This window comes from Rhinopithecus bieti, unplaced genomic scaffold, assembly GCF_001698545.2.
Source record: "Rhinopithecus bieti isolate Rb0 unplaced genomic scaffold, ASM169854v2 scaffold_81659, whole genome shotgun sequence".
Taxonomy (NCBI): domain Eukaryota; kingdom Metazoa; phylum Chordata; class Mammalia; order Primates; family Cercopithecidae; genus Rhinopithecus; species Rhinopithecus bieti.
In genome coordinates this window covers 568,334-591,306 of record NW_016837762.1, presented here as the reverse complement: position 1 = coordinate 591,306, position 22,973 = coordinate 568,334, and the positions used below count along the sequence as shown (strand labels likewise).

General features: G+C 39.2%; 1 protein-coding gene across 1 annotated transcript in view; it reads left to right on the top strand.

Annotated features, from left to right (window-relative positions):
* The window catches only part of RXFP2 (relaxin family peptide receptor 2), a gene marked incomplete at its 5' end in the record, with an annotated part of 72,151 nt that overhangs the window by 41,662 nt on the left and 7,516 nt on the right, over positions 1-22,973 (top strand). The window contains 11 exon segments of the mRNA XM_017865869.1: positions 1,115-1,186; positions 2,254-2,325; positions 5,445-5,516; positions 6,434-6,505; positions 10,161-10,198; positions 10,201-10,234; positions 10,346-10,417; positions 13,180-13,251; positions 15,853-16,082; positions 16,784-17,194; positions 21,008-21,226. Of these exon segments, the coding sequence (XP_017721358.1) occupies positions 1,115-1,186; positions 2,254-2,325; positions 5,445-5,516; positions 6,434-6,505; positions 10,161-10,198; positions 10,201-10,234; positions 10,346-10,417; positions 13,180-13,251; positions 15,853-16,082; positions 16,784-17,194; positions 21,008-21,226 (1,364 nt within the window).

The window sequence follows — 22,973 nt, the reverse complement described above, 5'->3', positions numbered from 1 at the left end:
TTTTTTTTTTTTTTTTTTTTTGAGACAAGGTGTCACTCTGTCATGCAGGCTGGAGTGCACTGGTACAATCTTGACTCACTGCAGCCTCAATATCCAGGACTCAAGCAACCCTCCCACCTCAGCCTCCCGAGTAGTTGGAACTACACGTGTGAGCCACTATACCCAGCTAATGTTTTGTATTTTTAGTAGAGACGGGGTGGGTCTCACCATGTTGATCAGGATGGTCTCCAAATCCTGAGCTCAAGCGATCTGCCTGCCTCATACTCTCAGTGTTAAGATTACAGGCATGAACCACCGTGCCCAGCCCAGGCAACTTTCTTAATTTTCCTAGACCTCTTTATTTTCGTCTGTAAACTATAATTCCTTTTCAAGAGGGATGTTGTGAGGATTATATCACATAACAGTTCCACAGGCAAAGCTCCTGGCATATAGTCGGTGCTCAATGTGGCTCCCTTCTCCCAATCCTGCCCTCACCAGCCACTGCAAGTAAGAGGAAACACAACCTGGTTTCACAGGCAACAAGAGGAATAGAGGCCTATTTCCCCTTACTCTAATTTCTTCTACAAAATATAGTTTAAAACAGTGGTTTGAATATGCAAATAGTTTCACTCTTTCAACCAGAAAGCTCCTTATGGATAGCATGACATCCATCCATTGATTTATACACACCTTATTTAATACATCAGTTTAACACCATGAGACCAAAGAACCCTCTGTGATTTCCTAAAAATTATATTTTCATTCATCCTTCAGCTCAGTCAATCAGTAGGTTAGAACATTTATGGGGCCAAATGCATTCAATACATGGAGTTTGTGCCAGACCCAGGTACCCAGAGTCGACAGATACAACCTGGGTCGTTAAGTCCAGCAGGAGGTGGAGGCAGCAGGGAGAAAGCAAAACAATCAGGATCCACCTTGATAAGTGGGATGGAAGCTGTAGGAATTTGGAGGAAACAGTTGCTCCAACCACAGAGGGAAGGAAAAGCTCTCAGGGAAGGGACAGGTGAGCCAAGTATGGAAGCACACAAAGGAGTAAGCCAGGTGTTGAGGGGAGGCAGGTTTTATTTCACAAATGTCTCTAATATTGGAAATGTTTCTTGATACATTTTGTCAGAATTCTAGATGACAATCCAATAACCAGAATTTCACAGCGCTTGTTTACGGGATTAAATTCCTTGTTTTTCCTGTAAGTATTCATCAACCTTTCAGTATGTCTATCGATACATTGCAATGACATCTAGCACTAGCTTACAAAAAGAACTTTTAACAAAATCAAGCCCACAAAAATTTTTATTAGTCAAAACTTCTCCTGTGTTTCCAGCCACAGTTATTGTTAATATAACACTTTCTAGCCATAGCTCAAAGGGAAGAGCTGACCAGATTACGATGAATATTTTAAGCCTACTAGTTGATTTTTCTATCCCCTTTAATTTCCTTTAGTACTAAGGCACGTTTTTATCTGCAGTGGTTGACCAAAGGTAGTATTAATTTTCATATCCTAACTACTTTTATATTTTCTTAGAATCTCCCAGGAGTTCATTTCCAACTCCACTTTTAATGGAGGAAAATGTGCCTTTGCCCAGCAAGACTCACTGAAACTTTCAAAATCTTTGTCCTACCGAGAGAGCTGTTCTCACAATAATATTTTCACTGTTTATTAATACACTGGAATGATTTATCAGCAGGGGATTATTATGTTCCTTTACAACTGATCATATAACATCATTATTTTTCCATTTGTCAAAAGGAATCACAATATCATAAATTAATCGTGCAGCTTAACATGCTCATGAGTTGTTTTCTTTCCCCAAATTCCCCCTACTGTCACTTCTCCAATTTAATGCAGTTTCCAATGTGGCCCTTTAATATTATAAATGATTAATGATGCCCTTAAGAAGAAACTTTGGATGTATAGCACTGAAATTTACAACCTGAAGTTTACAAGGAAAATTACCATGAACTTCAAAATTATTACCCAATATATACTTTTGTCTCATCTCATAAAATTAAACTGTGTAACATCTGTTCCTAGGATATGTATCATACTTATGCATTCATAGTTTCTTTGACAACATCTGCTCCCTAATCTTTGCCATACACATATTTTAAAGACCATTTTGAAATAGTTATATATGTTCTTCACCATAAGATATTAATTTTAGCATGCAAGTTTTGAAATTTTAAAATAATAAAAAGACTGTCCTAAAAGTGTCATATCATTTTATTTCTAATTAATATTTTCTTTGTGTAAAGGTCTATGGTTAATAACTACTTAGAAGCTCTTCCCAAGCAGATGTGTGCCCAAATGCCCCAACTCAACTGGGTGTGAGTATTTATTTAGGAATTAATTTGTTTGCCCTGATTAAGGAAACCAGCCATAAAGTTAATTCAAGGTTACCTAGGAAGTCCACCTATAATTTCTTTCCCAAACCAAAATCTGATCATATTACCTTCCCAGTTTCAAAATTATTTGAGGGTTCCCAAAGGGTGAGGGTAAAGTTTGACCTTCCCTTTGAGCATCCAAGACCCTCATTCTCCATTCCTTACCCCATCCAGATGCTGTCCCTGACCCTCCTATGCATGTATCAAACTACTGCTCCTACAGTCAATTCCCTAAGCATATTGCTCCTTGGACTTAAAAAGTCTTGCTTCCTTATTCTCTTGGATAAGTTAAACATTTCCTTCAAAAGACAACTTAAACATCACCTCCAGGAAGCCATTTCTGACACACAAACCAGTTTCAGCAGCTGCCTATGTGCTCCCACCCATTGCATCATGTACAAAACTCCACCACACAGACCATTTTCTACACCTCATCCCTATCTCAGGGTACTACCACCATATAGTCATTGAGTTTATGTCTTTTTTTTTTTTTTTGAGATGGAGTCTCACTCTGTTACCTAGGCTGGAGTGCAGTGGTGTGATCTCAGCTCACTGCAAGCTCTGTCTCCTGGGAACAAGTGATTCTCCTGCCCCAGCCTCCCAGGTAGCTGGGATTACAGGCATGCACCACAAGGCCTGGCTAATTTTTATGTTTTTAGTAGAGATGGGGTTTCACCATATTGGCCAGGCTGGTCTTCAACCCCTGACCTCAGGTGATCCACCCGCCTCGGTGCTTATGTCTTCTGTACTGTTCCATAAATTCTGGGAAGGCAGAAACCTATCATATGATTTCCTACCCCAGCATCAGGACAACGACAAGCACATAATAGGCGCTCAATAAGCCTTTGTTAGGATGGATGTACTAAACCATTTCTACTCCTTGTTAGCTTTTAACCAATACCTGTTTAAAACATTCATTTAATTTACATCATAGCTTCACCACCATTACCCACCATTCCCTGCCACATACACCTTCACGGTCTTCTGCAGCAACCAGGATTGTCATGTCCATTGCTTTTCTGTTCTGTGAAAATGCTGATGGTACCACTGCTGGAACTCTTCTCAGTCAAATCATGGAACTCAAGACCCATAAGATGATAAAGTTTTAGTACTTCAGCTTTTGATCCTATCTGAACTAACTTCAAAATCTCTTGTTACAATACTATTAGGTAGTGTTGTGTTTATTTTCTGATATTTATTTTTATGTATTTATTTAAATATATGCTGTCAAAAGGCTTCTAAAACAATAGAGGTCTCACATAAGTGTGCCACTATTAAAAATGGGAATAATGACCTGAACAGCATGAGAATAAGAACAGGTGAAAAGAAATACTTAGAAACTAAACACGTGCATATACACAATGGGAGACACACAGGAAAGAGTAAAAGTAGCAGACAAATATCAGGGGCTTAGCGTGCTCTCCCTCCCCAAAAGGGGCATCAGTCAGCAGGAGGTGAGGAACCAGCCTCAGAGCTCAGGGTTCCTGAGACACTCATTTTCACAATGGGCTTCCACAAACAGGTGGGAAAAAATAGACACGCAATAAAAATACATAGGTAGCAAGACGGCCTGATTGCAATTGATAGCCTTTCAACACAGAGGGTAGGAAGCTGAGAGCCAGACAGGAAGAAAGGCCAGACAGGAGAAAACCTGTTCTGGGGAGGGTTTTCCTCTTCACTTACTTGCTATCAAGTTGGACAATTGCTCCCACAACCCCAAAGTGTCCTACTTCTGAGATCATGAAAAACATTTTTTCCATTCTATTTCACAATATTTGGATTTTAGGAGAGTACGGTGTTTGTTATTTTAATCATAGTATATTGTGTGAAAAAATGTACATCTCAAGTTCCTATACAAATCTCCAAGATAGTTTTAAAATGGGATTTTCTTAAAATGACAAAGGGATTGGTGATTTTAGTGTGACTATGAGAAAAGTTCAGAAGCAGAAAAATAGCTATTGCCATATTTGGGGAAGACTGTAAGAAGCTGACTATGAAGAGAAATCAGGAGACTTGGCAGAAAAATGGGCTGTTTCTTAGTTCTCTGCATTGCTTGAAGCAGGAATATCAGAGTGTTCCGAAGGGCGCTGTCCGAGTATGTGGGATGCCACTGACCTGTAGAATTACCTGGCAGAATGGAAGCTCCCCAGCAGTGCTTATCAAACGTCAGCACAAATCGTAAACAACGAGTGGACATGCTGAGACACAGATGGCTGGACTTCAGTGCTAGAGTTTCTGATTCAGTCGGTCTAGGGCAAGAATCTGCATTTCTAGCAAGTTCCAGGCAGCGCTGAGGCTGCGTCCATGCCATTTTGAGCAGCGTTGCCCTTGGCATTAGCGTCCTTGAGGAATCACAGAAAGAGCCTGCACTTTGGCATCACACAGATAAGGATTCCCATCCTGACTCTGGTGTTCAGTATGCACAGGATAACTTTGGCCCGAGATTCTCCTTCAGCAAAACAGAGACAGAAACGTCTACCTGATGTTGGAGGGAATGTGAGGATGTAATGATCAATGACGCCACAGACATGGTAGTTAAGTGTCTAGGCTTTAGATTCTGACAGATCTGGGCTGGGTCATTTCTACCACTTACTAGCTGTGTGACCAGAAGGAAAGTAAATCACCAAGAGCCTCGGATTTCTCTTATGTTAAATGGGGGGTAATAACAGCAATTTGGCAGGAGTGCTGTGTGATGCATGTAGAACAGCACCTGGCACCATAAAAGCCCAATCAATGGTAGTTTATGATGGGTTGGGCAATATTATAATTAATAGCATAGTGTTCAGCACAGAAAGACACTAAATGTTAGGCTGCCCTTTCCTCAATTTTATTAACATTAGTTGGAAGGGGGAAAGAAGCATAATATTAGTTATGCTTGTAATATTAGTACTAACCTTGCAATACTACAATAGTAGTACTAACCTTGCAATAGTTAGGAGGAAAGCATAGTAACAACTAGAATGAAGTAAAAATAAACTTGAGAACTGTTTTAAAAAGTATCTCTAAGCAAATGATTTGTACAAAAAAAAAAATTAAAAATATCTTTCCTCCATGACTTCCAGGGATTTGGAAGGCAATCGAATAAAGTATCTCACAAATTCTACGTTTCTGTCGTGCAATTCGCTCACAGTGCTGTAAGTATACAATGGACTTCACTAAATGAGGGGAAACCCTATATATTTGGAAGTTAAAAAGAAAACATTGACAAAGAATTTTAAAGTAGCGTTTTGTTTACAGCCTTGGTCTGACACTGCAGTGCTAGAAAATGCACACACCGATTTATTGATTTGGATGTTGGGGCTGAGCCTCAAGTTAAGGTGCCCACCCTTTAGGGACATCATGTGCCTTCCTTATTTCTGTGCACCTTCTCAGCTGAACTGGGACCTGAAAGTTCCAGTTTCCTAACCCCGTGGTCACCAAGGAAGTGAAATAATGTATGTGAAAGTGGTTAGCTGTACAATGATTAGCCAATGACTCTTAGCATTTGATGTCTTTCTCCCTAAAGAAAAAAAAAATCATAATTTCATCTAAAAGGAAAAACATCGAATGCATTCTGATTGGCCAAAGATTCTGCCTCATGATTCTGATCGCTGTTTCTGTTTTTATGGGGGCAGGAAGGCAGATGGTTTGGTCAATCAGTGCATTCATGCTGGAAAGCTTTGAAACATGAGTGTTTTGGTTTTGTTTTAATGATAGTTTTCCACATTTAGTAAGCACTTAGTAATGTTTGTTGATTGGATGGCTGATTGGAAAAAAGAATGGAAAAGGAAAATTAAAAGAGACATTTTCTAAAATAATTAGATCCAAACAAAGTGCAGCTTTCTAGACCGCACTCAGGACCTCAAATTGCTCGTGACAGCACTTCCTGAAGAGAACATGGGGATGTCCACGGTGAGAAAGTCCCGCCTTAGGTTCCACTCTAAAAGACCCTTCCCTTGAAGACTTCAAGGGAAGCTTATAAAATTCTGCCTGGATCAGTGGCCTCTCCCAATGAGAACTGATTACTACAGCAGACGCAAACCCACATGCTGATTCTCGCCATGTCTTACAGGTTTCTGCCTAGAAATCAAATTGGTTTTGTTCCAGAGAAGACATTTTCTTCATTAAAAAATTTAGGAGAACTGTAAGTAGCGTCGTCTACTAGGAAAATATGATTGCTTCTTCCGAGATTATAAATTTAAATGACTAGTGAGACTGCTTTGCCACTAGTAGCAATCAAAATCCTGTAGACTATTGGATATTAAAAATCAATTAAGAAAACCAACATTATCCTGAAGTCCAAAGCACATTCAAATCAGACAGTGGGCTTAATACGGATTTAGCCTAACATAGTTACTCTACTTGTTTTCTTTGGGTGATTTCTTACTTACGTGTGTTTGGGACTAAATGAGTTTTTCATGGCTTCTTAAACACAGGGATCATTTCTTTCTACTGGCTGGAGTATAGTTAATTCCCAATAAATGTGTGATAATAAATAACTGACTAAGTGAAATAATATTAATTTGTTATAACTGAACAAAGGAACAAAGATGCTTACTACTCCTTGAGAAATTATGACTTATATAGCAGGTGAAGCAAATCCCAATGTTGAGAATGAGGGTTAGGCTCACTGAAAAAATATTCAGGGAGCTCATGTGAATTTTTTCTGTTCAAATATTTGTTTTATGGACCTAAGCCTTTTAAAATCGTTTATCTTGCTATTAAGTCATTGCTCCCCACATAATTGTGTATCAATGGAAGTTAAAATTAAGTCTGTTACATTACACATAGCAGTGATTAGGATAGAAAACTCACGTTTCTGATTGAGGCCTTAAAATGGAAATTAATTTCTGAATTAACCTCTCCCCATTCTTTACACACTATTTTGAAATCCAGAAAGGATTAGAGAAAATAACTCAATGGGAGTAATCTAAAAAATAACTCATGAATCATTAAGGTAATTCAATGTAATTAATGAGCATCAAATCCACACATATTTATGAAGTGCCTGGTATGTGCAAGGTACTTCATTAGAACTGAAAGAACTGAAAGTATAGTCATTTTATGGCAAAAATGTAAAGGCAGCTCACTTGGAAAAGACTTCCTCCCAGAGCATTCCTGCCCAGGCTGTGGAGGGTGACTGTGGACTTGGGTTGCACGGTGGGGTGGAGGAATAACCCAGTACAAACAGAGGGGTTTTTTGGTTTGTTTGTTTGTTTTGTTTTGTTTTGTTTTGAGATGGAGTTTTTTGCTCTTGTCGCCTAGGCTGGAGTGCAATAGTGCGATCTCCACTCACTGCAACCTCTGCCTCGTGGGTTCAAGTGATCCTCCTGCCTCAGCCTCCTGAGTAGCTGAGATTCCAGGCACCCGCCACCACGCCCGGCTAATTTTTTATTTTGTATTTTTGTATTTTTAGTAAAGACAGGGTTTCACCATGTTGGCCAGGCTGGTCTTGAACTCCTAGCCTCAAGTGATCCACCTGCCTCGGCCTCCCAAACTGCTAGGATTACAAGCATGAGCCACCATGCCTGACCCACAGGGGTATTTTATATATAAACTTAAGGAAACAGTGGTACAGAGCTCATATTTTTAAACTTTTTCTAACCCTCTTCTCATCCTACATATAGGCAGAGGCACAGCAAAAATAAGAGCCCACTTAAGAGATGCCAGCTTGCTATTAAGATCTATAGCGATCCATTGCAATTCACTTAGCCTCAGAAAGCTAAAAGAAATTCAGAAGCTGGTAGGCTTAACTTGAACAAGGCATTCATATGTCTTGAGTTTACAAATGTTAAATAATTTTACTGTGCCTTCATGACAACAAACCCATAAGGGAGGAATAAGCACAAGTACTTGAGGCCTCTGAAGTCCTTTCCTCCAAAAGAGTGTGCTTTATTTTTCTGGGTAGCCCTTTGAAAGGCATTTTCTAGGTGCATGAGATCATCATCATATTGCTTTATTGTCAGGCTCTCTCTGGCCTGGGCGCACCTGTGGTCTCCCTTCTGTGCTGTGATCTAGGTGTGCTCCTCTTATCTGGAGGACCAGATGAGACATCTCACTTGGCAGGACCTCAGACTTTGGTGTCACGACAGCACCTCAAAAGCAACTTGTTTGAAACAAAACTAACAAGAGACCCTGACCCGATGGCCATCTTCTTCACCTGGACTTGCCATCTCAGTGCCTCCTTCCTGGCAGCCAGGCTTGAAGACCATTCCATTTCCCTCCAGCTTTCTCTTAACACATGTTCAGCCAGACCCTGAGCCCTGCCGCTGTCCCCCTCAACCCTCATTTGCTCTCACCTGGTCCTTGTAGAAGTTCCTGCCTGGTCTTCCTCCCCTAACTCCCAGGCCTTGTTGCCTGTCTTTCATGCTTCTGACAGAATAATCATTCCATAACCCGGAGCAAATGATGCCATTGCCCTAGTTAATGTTCTCACTCCTTGTTGCCTGGCATTTAGCAAAGTCCTTGACATAGTTCTCAAACACTAATGTGCCGAAGAATCACATGGGATGTTGGCTTAAATGCATGTTACTCGGCTCCCTCCCAGAAAGTCTGATGTGACAGCTCTGGGGTGGGCCCTGGCGATGTGCTCTTTTTATAAGCATCCTTGGGGACTTGCATGCTTGGACTGTACTATGAAAACTACTGCCTTGAAGTTCATGCATGGCCTGCCTATCTTGTCTCCACACACTCTCCATGACGTCCTCTACCTCTCCCTGCATCTTCCATCCTCTACTCATGTTGGATCACTTCCTGACTCCTGAAAGTGTCACTGAATTCCAAGCATCTGTGGTTCAGATCATTTTTTACACCCACCTGAGAAGGTGTTCTTGTTTTACCCCACCTAAAATCATCAAGCTTTCTTCAAACACTTCCTAACGTCCCAGGCCAAGATTGATGATTCTTTCCTCTATGTTTTCTCTGCACCTCTATAACAGCACCTGTTTGATTCTTTCCTTGTTTTTATCTAGTTGCTACTCTTAATGGAAGTTTCTTTACAGAAAGAAACTAAGTCATAGTTATTTGTAACTCCCACATATACATCAGCAGTTCCAGAGTACCAAAAGAGATCTTTTTTTTTTTTGACTCTTAGGCAACTGTATATCTGTTTTATCTTTAACATCTTCTCTGGCTCAGAAAAATACTCTGGACTCTTAAAGATTCATTTCCTCTGATTTTAACAGGTCTCTTTTCCACATTTTATAGAGTCGCTTTCTTAGGATTCTGTCTGGATTGGACACTCCTATTATATTTAATTCTAAATTCACAATTTCTTCTGCAAAAATAGTCCTGTATAAGAACATATTAAAAGTGTGTGAACTTACTCTAGATTATCTGGGCAGATGCTGAGTGGACAATATTGTCTTGGTTGGAATGCAAAATAAATCAAAGATGCAAGACTTGACCTTGAAAAGTGTAGTTGGATAAACAAGAGACCATGTATATGAAGCAAGTAGCAATCACAGAAGCATGAAGAGTAGAAGTGTACAAAGAATACCTAGAGTAGGGGAAATTAACCAAAGCAGATATGAAAGCCAGGCTGGGAATGTGTTGGAGAGGGGGTAAAAGGAAATTCCAGATGGGAACTGGATGAGCAAAATGTTGCATATCTGTTAAGTGTTGGAAACCGTATCCATTTGGCTGACTCATACGGCCCTGTTGTGTAACAAGTTATCAGGTTGGTTAAATTGGATTCATATTTTCTGTTACATCAAAAGGGATGACGATAATTGTGAGGAGTAATAAGTCTGTCATTTTCTTCCAAAGTAATTGCTTTGGGTTTTCATTGTCGTCAACAGGGATCTGTCTGGCAATATGATAATGGAGCTATCACCTCACCTTTTAAAGACTTGAAGCTTCTACAAAACTGTAAGTTTTTTCTCATCAAAATCAGGTTTAAAAGGCAACATTTTGAGCTTCCAAAATAATAATACCTTTAAACTTCTTTTCCTCTCTCATCTAATGGTAAAAAAAAAAAAAAAAGGAACCTGTCATCCAATCCTCTTATGTATCTTCACAAGAACCAGTTTGAAAGTCTTAAACAACTTCAGTCTCTGTAAGTGAAATATTACAATTATATTGATTATAATTTTAGTGGATGTGCTTAGAGACACATTTATTTTTAAATGGGCATTTTGCACATAGGAGCATGCATTTCAGACAATTGCGAATATCACTGATCCCGTGAAGTACATACTGAATGACAAATAAGCCTCATTATTTACCATTCAACATATATGAAGTCCATTTCTGTACTTGAGGAAGTTTTCTTGAAAACTGGGTTCATGTGGCAAAATCTCTTTCTATAGTTTTCACAAAGAATTAAACTTGCAATAGTTTTGTTTCTAAAAGTTTGGTTAAAACAGATTATGTAAGACTTGCCTGCTTTTCCCCTTTGCCCTTTCCTACAAGAATCTACTTGATATTAGTCTACAGTGCATTGTTTTACTTTTAAATAAGTTTTTAAAAAGCTATCCCACAAATATGAACATTCAGAAAATTATGTACAGTATTTTTACATTTCTTTTTTTTGAGACAGAGTCTCGCTCTGTCGCCCAGGCTGGAGTGCAGTGGCCGGATCTCAGCTTACTGCAAGCTCCACCTCCCGGGTTCACGCCATTCTCCTGCCTCAGCCTCCCGAGTAGCGGGGACTACAGGTGCCTGCCACCGCGCCCAGCTAGTTGTTTTTTTGTATTTTTTTAGTAGAGACGGGGTTTCACCATGTTGGCCAGGATGGTCTCGATCTCCTGACCTCGTGATTCGCCCGTCTCAGGCTCCCAAAGTGCTGGGATTACAGGCTTGAGCCACTGCACCCGGCTACATTTCTACCATATTAAGTTTCAATGGTGTCAAGAACTCTGCCACTTTTCCTTTGAACTTCATGATTTCTTTCCAATGGATGGCAATTGCTGGCTAAAGGTTGTTTGTTTTCACACAGACAGCAGACTACATTGCCTGACTGCAGCCAAAAGTATTTCTTCCTTTACATCCAAAGACCAATTCTTAATATCATTCTTTTATTCTTGCTAGTTTTCTATCTGAAATTAATGCAAGATTTAGGTTTCTCTCTCACCAGATATTAGTGAGCATCCACTGATGAAAAAGATCTGGTCCCTATTCTTAAGAAGCCATAATATTAAATATATATGTTTATTTTTTAAAATATAAGGACAGACCTGAGGATGTGGACAGCATGATCCTTCCCTTTACTTACCACATACTGCATTTCTGAAAGCCAAACTACCAAGTCACTACATAATGCCTTCCTGAAAGTCAAAGTAGCAACTATTTATTACATACTTGTCTTTATTCATTTCTACTTTGTTTCTTTATTCATTTCTTCTTTAGGGTCTTTTTTTTTTTTTTTTGAGACAGAGTCTCGCCCTGGCAGGCAGGAGTGCAACGGCGCAAGCTCGACCTTCCCTTCCCAGGTTCAAGTGATTCTCCTGCCTCAGCCTCCCAAGTAGCTGGGATTACAGGCAAACGCCGCCATGCCAGGCTACTTTTTTTTGTATTTTAGTAGAGATAGGGTTTCATTGTGTTGCCCAGGCTGGTCTCAAGCTCCTGAGCTCAGGCAATCCACCTGCCTCGGCCTCCCAAAGTGCTAGGATTACAGGCGTGAGCCACCGCACCTGCCTGGTCTTTCTTTTTTTACCTAAGATTCATTTACCCATTTATTTCACAAACATGTCTTAGCCACTGACTTACATAAAGCACTGTCTTAGCACTCGGGGTACAGTGGCCTCTGCTCTTTAGGATGTTATAGGTTATTAATCAAATAATCACAGAATCCACATAAAGCTAAAACTGTATAAGCCAAGGAGAGAGCAAGAGAGGAAAAAAAAAAAAGAAGAAGAAGAAGGAAAATTAAACCTTTAGAAAGGGCTTAGAGTCTCCTGCTAGAGGGGCCATGCAATGACTTAGTAGTATAACAGCTCTCCCAGATTTCATTTCTGACTTCCAAAAAGCAAGGACTCCTTGGGCAAAGGAAAACTCAGAACCATGTTGAGAAATCCTTATTCGGATTAGTCAAAAAGAAACCAAGTGAGAATCAGACATATTTCAAAACAAACATTAAAAGCAAAAGGCCTCTGTCTTTTTAGATTGTCCTCTCTCCATCTGCTTCCTGAGAACATGGCAGCTCTTAATTCATACCATCCTAAAGAGATCTTCAAAGTGTCCACATTTGTAGAAGCAAGCATTGAGGTCAACTAAGAGAACAGGAGTGATCCTTGGATCCCTTTGAGGACATTTTATGGGGCCTGAAGGATTTAAAGGAATTTAATTAAATTTACGTTAAATTTAATTAAAGGAATTCTAAGACATACCACTGGTGTCTTAGAAAACTTCTGAACTGGAGTTCCTCTTGCTACCTTCGTGTTTTTCCATCCTAAAGACATATAGGCCAGGAAGAAATGATCATGTTTAAATCCAGATTCTCACAAAACTCACTTCAGTGATGCTCTCAGGTTGGAAATATCATCTCTAATTCCTATGGCATTACTTATATTAATAAAATCAAACTAAAGAGCCAACATCATAATCACCCAAATCACCACTGTCATTCTTAAATCAAAGAAACGAATGAATGTGTTGTATAAGAATGTAATTCTGCATGTGAAGTGACACAATCATTACCAAACTACAGGAGGCATAAACAGAAATAGCCATTTTCTAAGACAGTGTACTGTAAAACGTTCACCCTCATTTGCCTTGGTAACATAGATCTTGAAGCATTATATTTTGGATCTGATGAAGAATGCGATTATTAAAGCCTTTCAGCTCAACACCATTGAACCTGTTGTGTGTATTTTCCAGAGACCTGGAAAGGATAGAGATTCCAAATATAAACACACGAATGTTTCAACCCATGAAGAATCTTTCTCACATGTATGTATGTATAAAAAATGGAGGAGGAAGCATGGTAAAATGTTTCAAATTATCTCCTGTAAACTGTCTAATGTATCACTGCAATGTGTTTCTATGCAACAAAAGTCGTTTTATTGAGAACTTTTTAATTTTGTCACCTTTGGTCCCTGTTCAAATAGAGTTCAATATTATGATGTGCCGACATGAATGACCCTTCTCTCTGGAAACACGCTGTTTATCCAATTGAGGTCCAATAAGAGATCAGGGTGCCAGAATGCCACATATTACACAAGATGAAGTCACTGGCTAAATGGTACTCAGGCGACCTGGAAACATTAATTCACCTCACATGAATGAGCAGTCGGCTGCTCTAAGATTTGAGCCCTTAGGAAGAAAGGTGCTATATAAATTCCAGGTGTTGTTACTGTTACTAAGTGCACTACAAAATGGAGGTAATTAATCTTTATAGTAGTTTTTGATAAGTCACTTTAGCATATTTGGCTAAAGTGCACTGTGTAAGTTGTGTGAATATATGTGTTCATAATTATTTCTTTATCAACTGTGTAATCTGTGTGTTCATGATTTCAAAAATTAACCATTGTTATCTACAAAAATAGGGAGGATTCAATGTAAGATTACAAGTTGGGTGCAGCAAGTGGATGAAATGGTTGCTGTGAAGGTGCTTTTAGGAGAACATTTTGTTTATGTCTGTGCAGTAGGTGTGATTACTAAAAGACAAGTATTTGATGCATTTCCACATGGTTTTGTTCTTATTCTTCTGTGGCACTATTAGATAAATATTTAATGAGGATATCATTTACTTGTTGTAGGCAGAACATGAGGTCTTCTTAGAATAGAGAAATTCAACCTATTTAGAACTTGATGGAGAAACTGCTGTGTTAAATATAGACCTCAGGCTAAGGTCAAGAAGGGCTCAACAATTAAGAGAAAACACATTAGCTTAGTTACTTCCCTACTAAATAACCTACTTACTTTGCTTTCATATTCCTTGTCCTTTATTTATTGAAACATCCCCACCTTGTCACCCCCATCCCTTTCACCTGGCAACAAGTAGTGTGGTCACAGCGCAAGGTGGCCCTGAACCTATCTGAAGATAGCAGACATAATGGAATCCTAAAAGGACCAAGAAGTCAAGCCAAGTGTGTGCCAGGAACTCCAGGGAAGGAAAAGAAAAGAGAGTTTGTTATAGGTCAGGTTCCTTTAATTGGATGCCAGATATTAGGAAGCTGAATTGTAAGCTACTCGAAGGCAAGAATTGCCTCCTGTTTCTCTTCCTGACACACTCAGTGCTCAATTATTCATCATCCACTTGCTGATCCAAGAAGTATTTATTGAGTACCTACATGTGCCAGGCACTGCTTTAGACACCAGGGACACAATGATGAACAAAAGAGAGGATGTCTGTGCCTGAGAGCTTCCATTTAGCTTTGGGAACCAGAGAGTAAAGGAGCAAGCGAGTAAATAGTCAATTAAGTGCTACAAATTTAAATAAAGCAATGTAAGGAATAGAAGGAGGGTTCAGGATTACCACTGAGGTGGGGTGGATGGAAGTTGGAATGAGGTGACCTTTGAGCAGACCTGAGCAGAGGTAGAAAGCAGCCCTGGCAGTATCCAGCGGAAGAATCTTCCAGGCAGGGGCTTAAGCAAAAGCAAAGCTCTGAGTAGGGCATGAGCATGGCTTGTCTGAGGGTGTGTGTCTGGGTGGAGTAAGCATTGCAGGGTAAGAGGTGAGGTGGTGCAGGCAGCCAGGGGTCTGATGCCAGGCTGCCTTGGTCTAGAAACTGAATTGAGAAATGACCAAAAAATGAATTAGACTGACAGCAAAGAGCAGAAAAGTGAACTGAAAGAAGTAGCAAACAAATAAAAATAGAATAAGTTTTATGAGAGAAAATTCTAAACACACAGGTTTGAGGGATGGCGACAGCCAAATGACCTCACCAATTCCAGCACTTCCAGATGCCTTGTGCCCAGATCCCAACTCCATTGACCACAAACTTATTTTCCCATAAAAATTAAGTCCTTCCAGACCCTGCTAAGAAATCTGTGTTTAAGGCAGCTGCTTCTCTTCCCAGATCCAGTGAGAATGCATTTTCCTAGTGTCAGAGGTCCTCCCTTCCTGCCCGTGTCAGGGAAGAGGGAGCTAGTTAAAGTGAGTAGACCTTGGTGTTTAAAACTCAGGACAAGACAGAAATGTTCTTGGTGAGTGACAATAGGCTTCTCCCATCCCAAGCCCAAGCCCCTGAAAGTTTGCTGGAGATCACTTTGACAATGATAATCCACTTTTCATAATACTTTACAGAATAATCAATAAACCAATGTGACCAGGGAACATACAGCCCCTGAGATTTCAAATTTTCATCTCCTCCCGAACTCTCCTCATCCAAGTTACTGAATTCCTATGTCCTTTAGGTTCCTCATCTTTAAAAGGATACTGCCTAGTATTTCATGAAGAACTCTTTAATTACATAAACACTACTAAACAAAAATAAACAAACCTAGTGAAGTTGTATACCTAGCATGGAGTTGCAGCCCCAATAGGATTGCAACTGTAGTTTCTGTATCATTGCTGCAAAGTGACACTTTTTTTCTCTTTGACTTTAGTTATTTCAAAAACTTTCGATACTGCTCCTATGCTCCCCATGTCCGAATATGTATGCCCTTGACGGACGGCATTTCTTCATTTGAGGACCTCTTGGCTAACAATATCCTCAGAATATTTGTCTGGGTTATAGCTTTCATTACCTGCTTTGGAAATCTTTTTGTCATTGGCATGAGATCTTTCATTAAAGCTGAAAATACAACTCACGCTATGTCCATCAAAATCCTTTGTTGTAAGTATGTTTCCAATACAGGTAGATTTAGGGTATCTTCTGTGAGCTGTGCACTAGACATATATATATATGTGTGTGTGTGTGTATATATATATATATATATACACACATACACACACACACATATTTATTGGCTTTCAACAAATGGCATTTAATGTGAATTATACATCCTGGGCACATTTTTTTTTTCTAAATATAAAAGTTCCGGCTCTTTGTGGCTTTGTTTTAGGTTGCACGACCTTACAGTGGCCTGCTCTCAGGAATATGTCTTGGGAATGCGCTAAAAGGGAACCAATGAGTCAAGTGACAGATTATAAAGTTTTGTGGGTGATAAAACTAAGGTCAACTTCAATTACAATGATACCTATGCTCATTAAGCCCAGAAAATTATTCCCTTTATTAACTATGAAGATAATATAAGTTAACTGTTTAACAACTAGTCCTTCCTCCTTCCAGAAAATTCCTGTTCCCATTTTTTTAAACTACAAAATAAAAACATAGTGTAATACTTTAGAAATATTACAGATTTTTAAGTCCACTCGTTTCTTGGTACTCTGGTAGATGTTTACATTAGTTCATTTGATATAAGATGAAGGGAACTAGATCTAATTAGACAATTAAAATGCTGGAAATAGACTTAAAAGAAAACTAAAACAGAGGCATTTGAAACTGATGACATTTCTGTTTCGATTCTTTCACAGGTGCTGACTGCCTGATGGGTGTTTACTTGTTCTTTGTCGGCTTTTTTGATATAAAATACCGAGGGCAGTATCAGAAGTATGCCTTGCTGTGGATGGAGAGCGTGCAGTGCCGCCTCCTGGGGTTCCTGGCCATGCTGTCCACCGAAGTCTCTGTCCTGCTACTGACCTACTTGACTTTGGAGAAGTTCCTGGTCATTGTCTTCCCCTTCAACAACATTCGGCCTGGAAAACGGCAGACCTCAGTCATCCTCATTTGCATCTGGATGGCAGGATTTTTAATAGCTGTAATTCCATTTTGGAATGAGGAGTATTTTAGAAATTTTTATGGGAAAAATGGAGTATGTTTCCCACTTTATTATGACCAAACAGAAGATGTTGGAAGTGAAGGGTATTCTCTTGGAATTTTTCTAGGTAAATTATATTTTTTCATTTCCTGGAAAACATAATTTTGCTAGAAATACTTTAAATTTCAGCAAAGGTGGATTTGTTTATTTCAGAAAGTGAGGTAATATAGTCAAGACTGTGTCCTTCTTTAAAAAAAAAAAGTTTTACTATTGCATTTATTGACGTTTTATTAAACTTTTATTAGACAATATTTAGTGTGGAAAATAAAGACATACTACCAGGATCTCTGGATTATCTTTTTATTATCCATAAGATCCTTTGATTTCATGTTTATATGAAACGACTATAAGCTGGAGGAATTCCAGTTTACTGCCTCATCCTATAAACCTACCAAGTTATTTAAACTCTTTTTTTTACAATCTAGTTATGAGTTAAATAAATAATAATAAAACTCAGGAAACTGACAAGTAAGAGATACCTGAATGGAAATACCAGGAAGGTTTATTGCCTTTGTTAAATGCAGCTCTTGAGTCAGCAATGTAAGGATGCTTAATAAAGCTCTTTTCTTTCCAGTTCTCTCAGTTCCTCCTAATACTTGGAAAAGAAGATTTCTGTGTTCTTTATAAATGAAAGACAAGTTTAGCCCTTTAAAGTTAAAAACACTATTTTTCTATTTTCTAATATGTATCCCTCCTGCTTAAAATTAAGGCTTTTCCCATGTCCTCTCTTTGGGGTGATCTTCTTTTGACTCTCCTAATCTTTTCTTCCCATCCAAGGAGCCAACAAGCTCTCCTGTCCTTTCTTTTTCTTCAAAATTTGCTTTTGCTGCTGCTCCTTCCAGTCTCTACCCACTGCTGTTGCCTTAGTTAGACACTTTACTACCTCAACCCTGAATTATTACCTTAGCCCTTACTGGTCTCGTAACCTCTGGGTTCCCCTTCTTCTCATTTATCTGTTCACTACCATTGTTATATTCTCTATCAAAAGCACTGTGTACACCTCCACTCAGAGACCTTCAATGACTCCCTAGTACTATCAAGGTCAAGTTTAAATTAGTCAGTTAGAACTCCTCATGACATGACCCTAACCATCATGCCCAGTTCTTCTCCATCTACTTCTCTTCCTCCTCTGAAAAACAAAACATTTAGTTTACTCCACTTTAGTAATACCCATCACACACTACCCTATTTGGTAGTTATTTGGTTATAGATACGTCATTCCCAGGATCCAGAGTATTATAGGCTGTTCTTTGTATTTTCTTATATTTCCTTATCATTCATTTCCTCATTACTCCTAACATAGGTGCCCTTAATAGAGACTCTTCCAGAAACACACCACACACACACACACACACACACACACACACACACACCATGACATGCATTGTTTCAACAGGCATTTATTCAGCACTTACTATAGGCTGTGCACTATATACTATATTGGGTACTGGAGATACAACAGATCCAGCCTCAAAGGCCTTACAGACCACAGAGGAGGAGGCAGACAAGTCAACATGTCCTCACATCACACACAGGCTGATAAATGCCATGACGAAAGAGTACAGAATGTTCTAGGAGCCCCAGATCTGAGGAACAGGGAAGGCTTCCCAAAAGAAATGAATTCAAACTGAGGCCCAAAGGATGAGGAGGCATCAGCCAAGTGAAGGCAGAGGAGGGTGAGGTGGGGTCTGTGTTCCAGGAAGACATAGTGGATTCCCAGGCCCAAAGCCAGGGAACAGAGTAAGATGAAGGGCTCAAGAAACTCATTTTGGTGGAGCATATCATGCGGGCATAGAGCTCGGCCCAAAGGGGTTAAGTATCTGGGATATATTCCAGATAGATAAAGAGATAGTCACAAACACACACACACACACACACACACACACACAAAATCATCATCATCATCAATTTGCATACGAGAGGAAGAGTCCTAGAGCTCTAAAGTACAATTTTTTTTTCTGTTTGAAGAATATAAGAATACATAATTTTTAATTAATTTTTTATTTGAAAATAATTTTCATTTTAGGAAAGGTGCAGAGATAGTACAATTTTCTACATATGCCCCATCAAGTTTCCCCTATTGTTAACATATTTCTTATATTACTATCATGCATTTAGAGCATACACTTTTTTTTTTTTTTGAGACAGACTCTCGCCTTGTCTCCCAGGCTGGAGTGCAGTGGTGCCATCTTGGCTCACTGCAACCTCCATCTCCCAGGTTCAAGCAATTCTCTCGCCTCAGACTCCCAAGTAGCTGGGATTACAGGTGCCCACCACTATGCCCGGCTAATTTTTGTATTTTTAGTGTAGTCCAAGTTTCACCATGTTGGCCAGGCTGGTCTCAAACCCCTGACCTCAAGCAATCTGCCCACCCCAGCTTCCCAAAGTGCTGGGATTACAGGTGTGAGCCACCACGCCCAGCCTAGAACATATACTTTTGATCCTTTCTGTAAGTCTGCTATCAGAATTTGGGGCAGGGGAGCATCTTCTAAGAGAGTGATTATTTTTTATGCTTAACGAAATATTTTTAAAAGAGGCCTAAGACAAACCAGTTTTATAAAATTTTACCGTATGGCGTTATACTGCGATTTCATTGAATACAAAATGATTTGGATAAAAATAACAGATCACCTTGAATTTAAAGTATTTTTACTCTAGACTTCACCAATCTTACATACAGTCTAGGTTCAAATTCATATTTTTTAACAACTTTGAAAATATATGCAAGTCTTATGTTCACTGTGAAAAATGAGATGATCACTCAGGATTTCAGCGACAGCAAGAATAAAGCAAATCCGAGTCACTAAGAAGTCAGCATGAAAGGCAACAGTGATGTTGGGTGGGAATCTTGTGCATACATTTGGGCCCAAAAGAGTAATTCACATAGCTGAATTTAACTTTTTTCTTATTGTTTATTATAAAATTAGTCTAAAGTTTCTGAACCACAGTAGTTTAAATTACTATAAGAAACATGAAGAAAATAAACAAAATACATTTTGTTCTACGTATTATTCTTAAGACCAAAACATTAGGAATAATGTTTCTCAGACAATTATATTCATGATATATTCCAAGGTTATTTTATTCATTTTTTAAAATTATTTTTATTCTTTTATTATTCATGTTTATAGGATAATAAAGTGGGGTTGTTTTTATTTTTTGAGATGTGCGTAAGATTACATCAATCCCTTAAGGTTTGAATTTGCAGAGAGCTAAAAACAAAAATAGCTTCTTTTCATGCTTTAAAAGAGCTAGAGTTTACTTCATGATACGCCTAGGTCTGAATTTTAGAAGTCTGTAATTCCTCATAAGGGTTCATGTATTTGAAATCTCTTTTTCATCTGGTCAACCCAATGTCTTTGTTTTTATTTCCTTGAACCTGGGTTTTACCTAACACCACTGGGCTTATATAAAAGAATGCTTCCCAGCAGGGCCTGTGGAAGAGGCAGTGCATTTAACATCTAAGTACAGGTTAAGCATTTGTAACTGAAAATCCAAACTTTGAAATGCTCCAAAATATGGAACTTTTTGAGTGTCAACATGATGCCACAAGTGGAAAAATTCAACACCTGAAGCTTTTGCTTTCTGATGGTTCAAAGTATACAAACTTTGTTTCATGCACAAAATTATTTAAAATATTGTACAAAATTACTTTCAGACTATGTATATAAGATGTATATGAAACATAAATAAATTTTGTGTTTAGACTTGGGAACCATTTCCAAGATATATCATTATGAATGTGCAAATATTCCAAAATCCAAAATCCAAAACATTTCTGGTTTCAAACATTTTCGATAAGGGATACTCAACCTGTACCACAGTAATTTTACTGTTGACTTTTATGCCTGAGATGTTAAAAGTGTGCTTTTCCCAACAGGTGTGAACTTGCTGGCTTTTCTCATCATTGTGTTTTCCTATATTACTATGTTCTGTTCCATTCAAAAAACCGCCTTGCAGACCACAGAAGTAAGGAATCATTTTGGAAGAGAGGTGGCTGTTGCAAATCGTTTCTTTTTTATAGTGTTCTCTGATGCCATCTGCTGGATTCCTGTATTTGTAATTAAAATCCTTTCCCTCTTCCGGGTGGAAATACCAGGTCAGTCTCTTCTATCATTCCCAAGTATAATACACAGTGCCTTCTTACATCCTCCTTTTGACAAGGCCAGAGTCTAGGACACATAGTTAATTATCCATAAAAACTTTTAATTTCAATACAGAGAGTTATTTCCCTCCATGTTTTATAATCAGTATTATAAAACAGAAACTGAGTAGTGGTGCAGTTCAACCAGGAATAGTAAAAAGCAGGAGCTACAGAGAAACTAAGTCTGAGTATCTTGCTTTCACCCGAGCAAGACATTGGTTCTTCACTAGGAGTATGCATAAAAAAATCAAAATATACATGCCCAGGTTCCACCCGGGACTGTTTTGTCTCTAGAGGCTAAGACCTATAGATGGATGTTATGTAAAAATTCCCCTGTAATTCTGATGCACACACATCTGGCTAGAACCACCATTCTATTCCACGGTCCTAGCCATAAAATGTCATGCTGGGCTCTGTGGAGCATGAGATATTTCCTGAAAGAGTCTCCTCCGAAAGGCCAAGTTCCCTGAACACACCCCTACTTCAACCAGAGAAAATCACCTTTCCTTAGCAGAATTTCATCTGAATCCCCTTCTGGGATCTAGAAATCACAGCTATTTAGGGACCACCACCCAGGGCTTTAACCTAACTCTCAGTAAAGTACCTTGGAACCGTCATCAACCTACTGTTCCAGCCTATAGCAGAGCTACCTGGGAGTTGATCCAAGACAGTAATTGTGTCTTATACATCTTGACTCCTCAGTGCCAAGCAGGATGCCTGATACTTTGATAGCCCTTATGAAAGAGTGATGAATGCACAGATGATAGACAGCTGTAACAACCTATGTCCCTTCTGTGCAGTCAGTCATGAGGCTGTGTCAAATGTTTTGCTGCAAAATACCACACAACATTCACAACATCCTCTTAACCTATCAGTTCTGTCTCCACAAGGCACAGATGTTCCTCAGGCCATGTAGGATATGAAAGTGAAAATTAGGAAGGAGATCAGGTCAGGGCTGAATACTTGGAAGCCTTTGCTGGGTGGTGAGACAAGAAGCCATAAGAGGGCTTTGTGGGAGGTCATGCGGGGAGAGCCAGTTGCATGTGAAGAACAGAGTTAATTAAATGTTAATAGTCACAGTTGTTCACTTGGTGAACAGCCTCCAATCTATTACTGCTACCTGCACATCCCAATTTTACACCCTAACCTTTCAAATTCAGCAGGACAAAAGTGTCCGTTGGTCTCCATTGCTCATAGAATAAAGTCCAAGTGCTGGGGTGAACATTATAATACTTCTTACCTCCCACCCCACCCTCATACACTGTGATCCAGGCCCACTGGAATGACTGGGCTTTGTTTTTTTGTTTGTTTTTGTTTTTTTATTATGATGATGTCATTTTATTGAGCACTTATTTTATTTGTTTATTTATTTTTTAAATTATACTTTAAGTTCTAGGGTACATGTGCACAACTTGCAGCTTTGTTACATATGTATACATGTGCCATGTTGGTGTGCTGCACCCATTAACTCGTCTTTTACATTAGGTATATCTCCTAATCCTACCCCCCCCCCCCCCCCGCCACAATAGGACCCAGTGTGTGATGATCCCCTTCCTGTGTCCAAGTGATCTCATTGTTCAGTTCCCACCTATGAGTGAGAACATGCGGTATTTGGTTTTCTGTTCTTGCGATAGTTTGCTGAGAATGATGGTTTCCAGCTGCATCCATGTCCCTACAAAGGACACGAACTCATCCTTTTTTA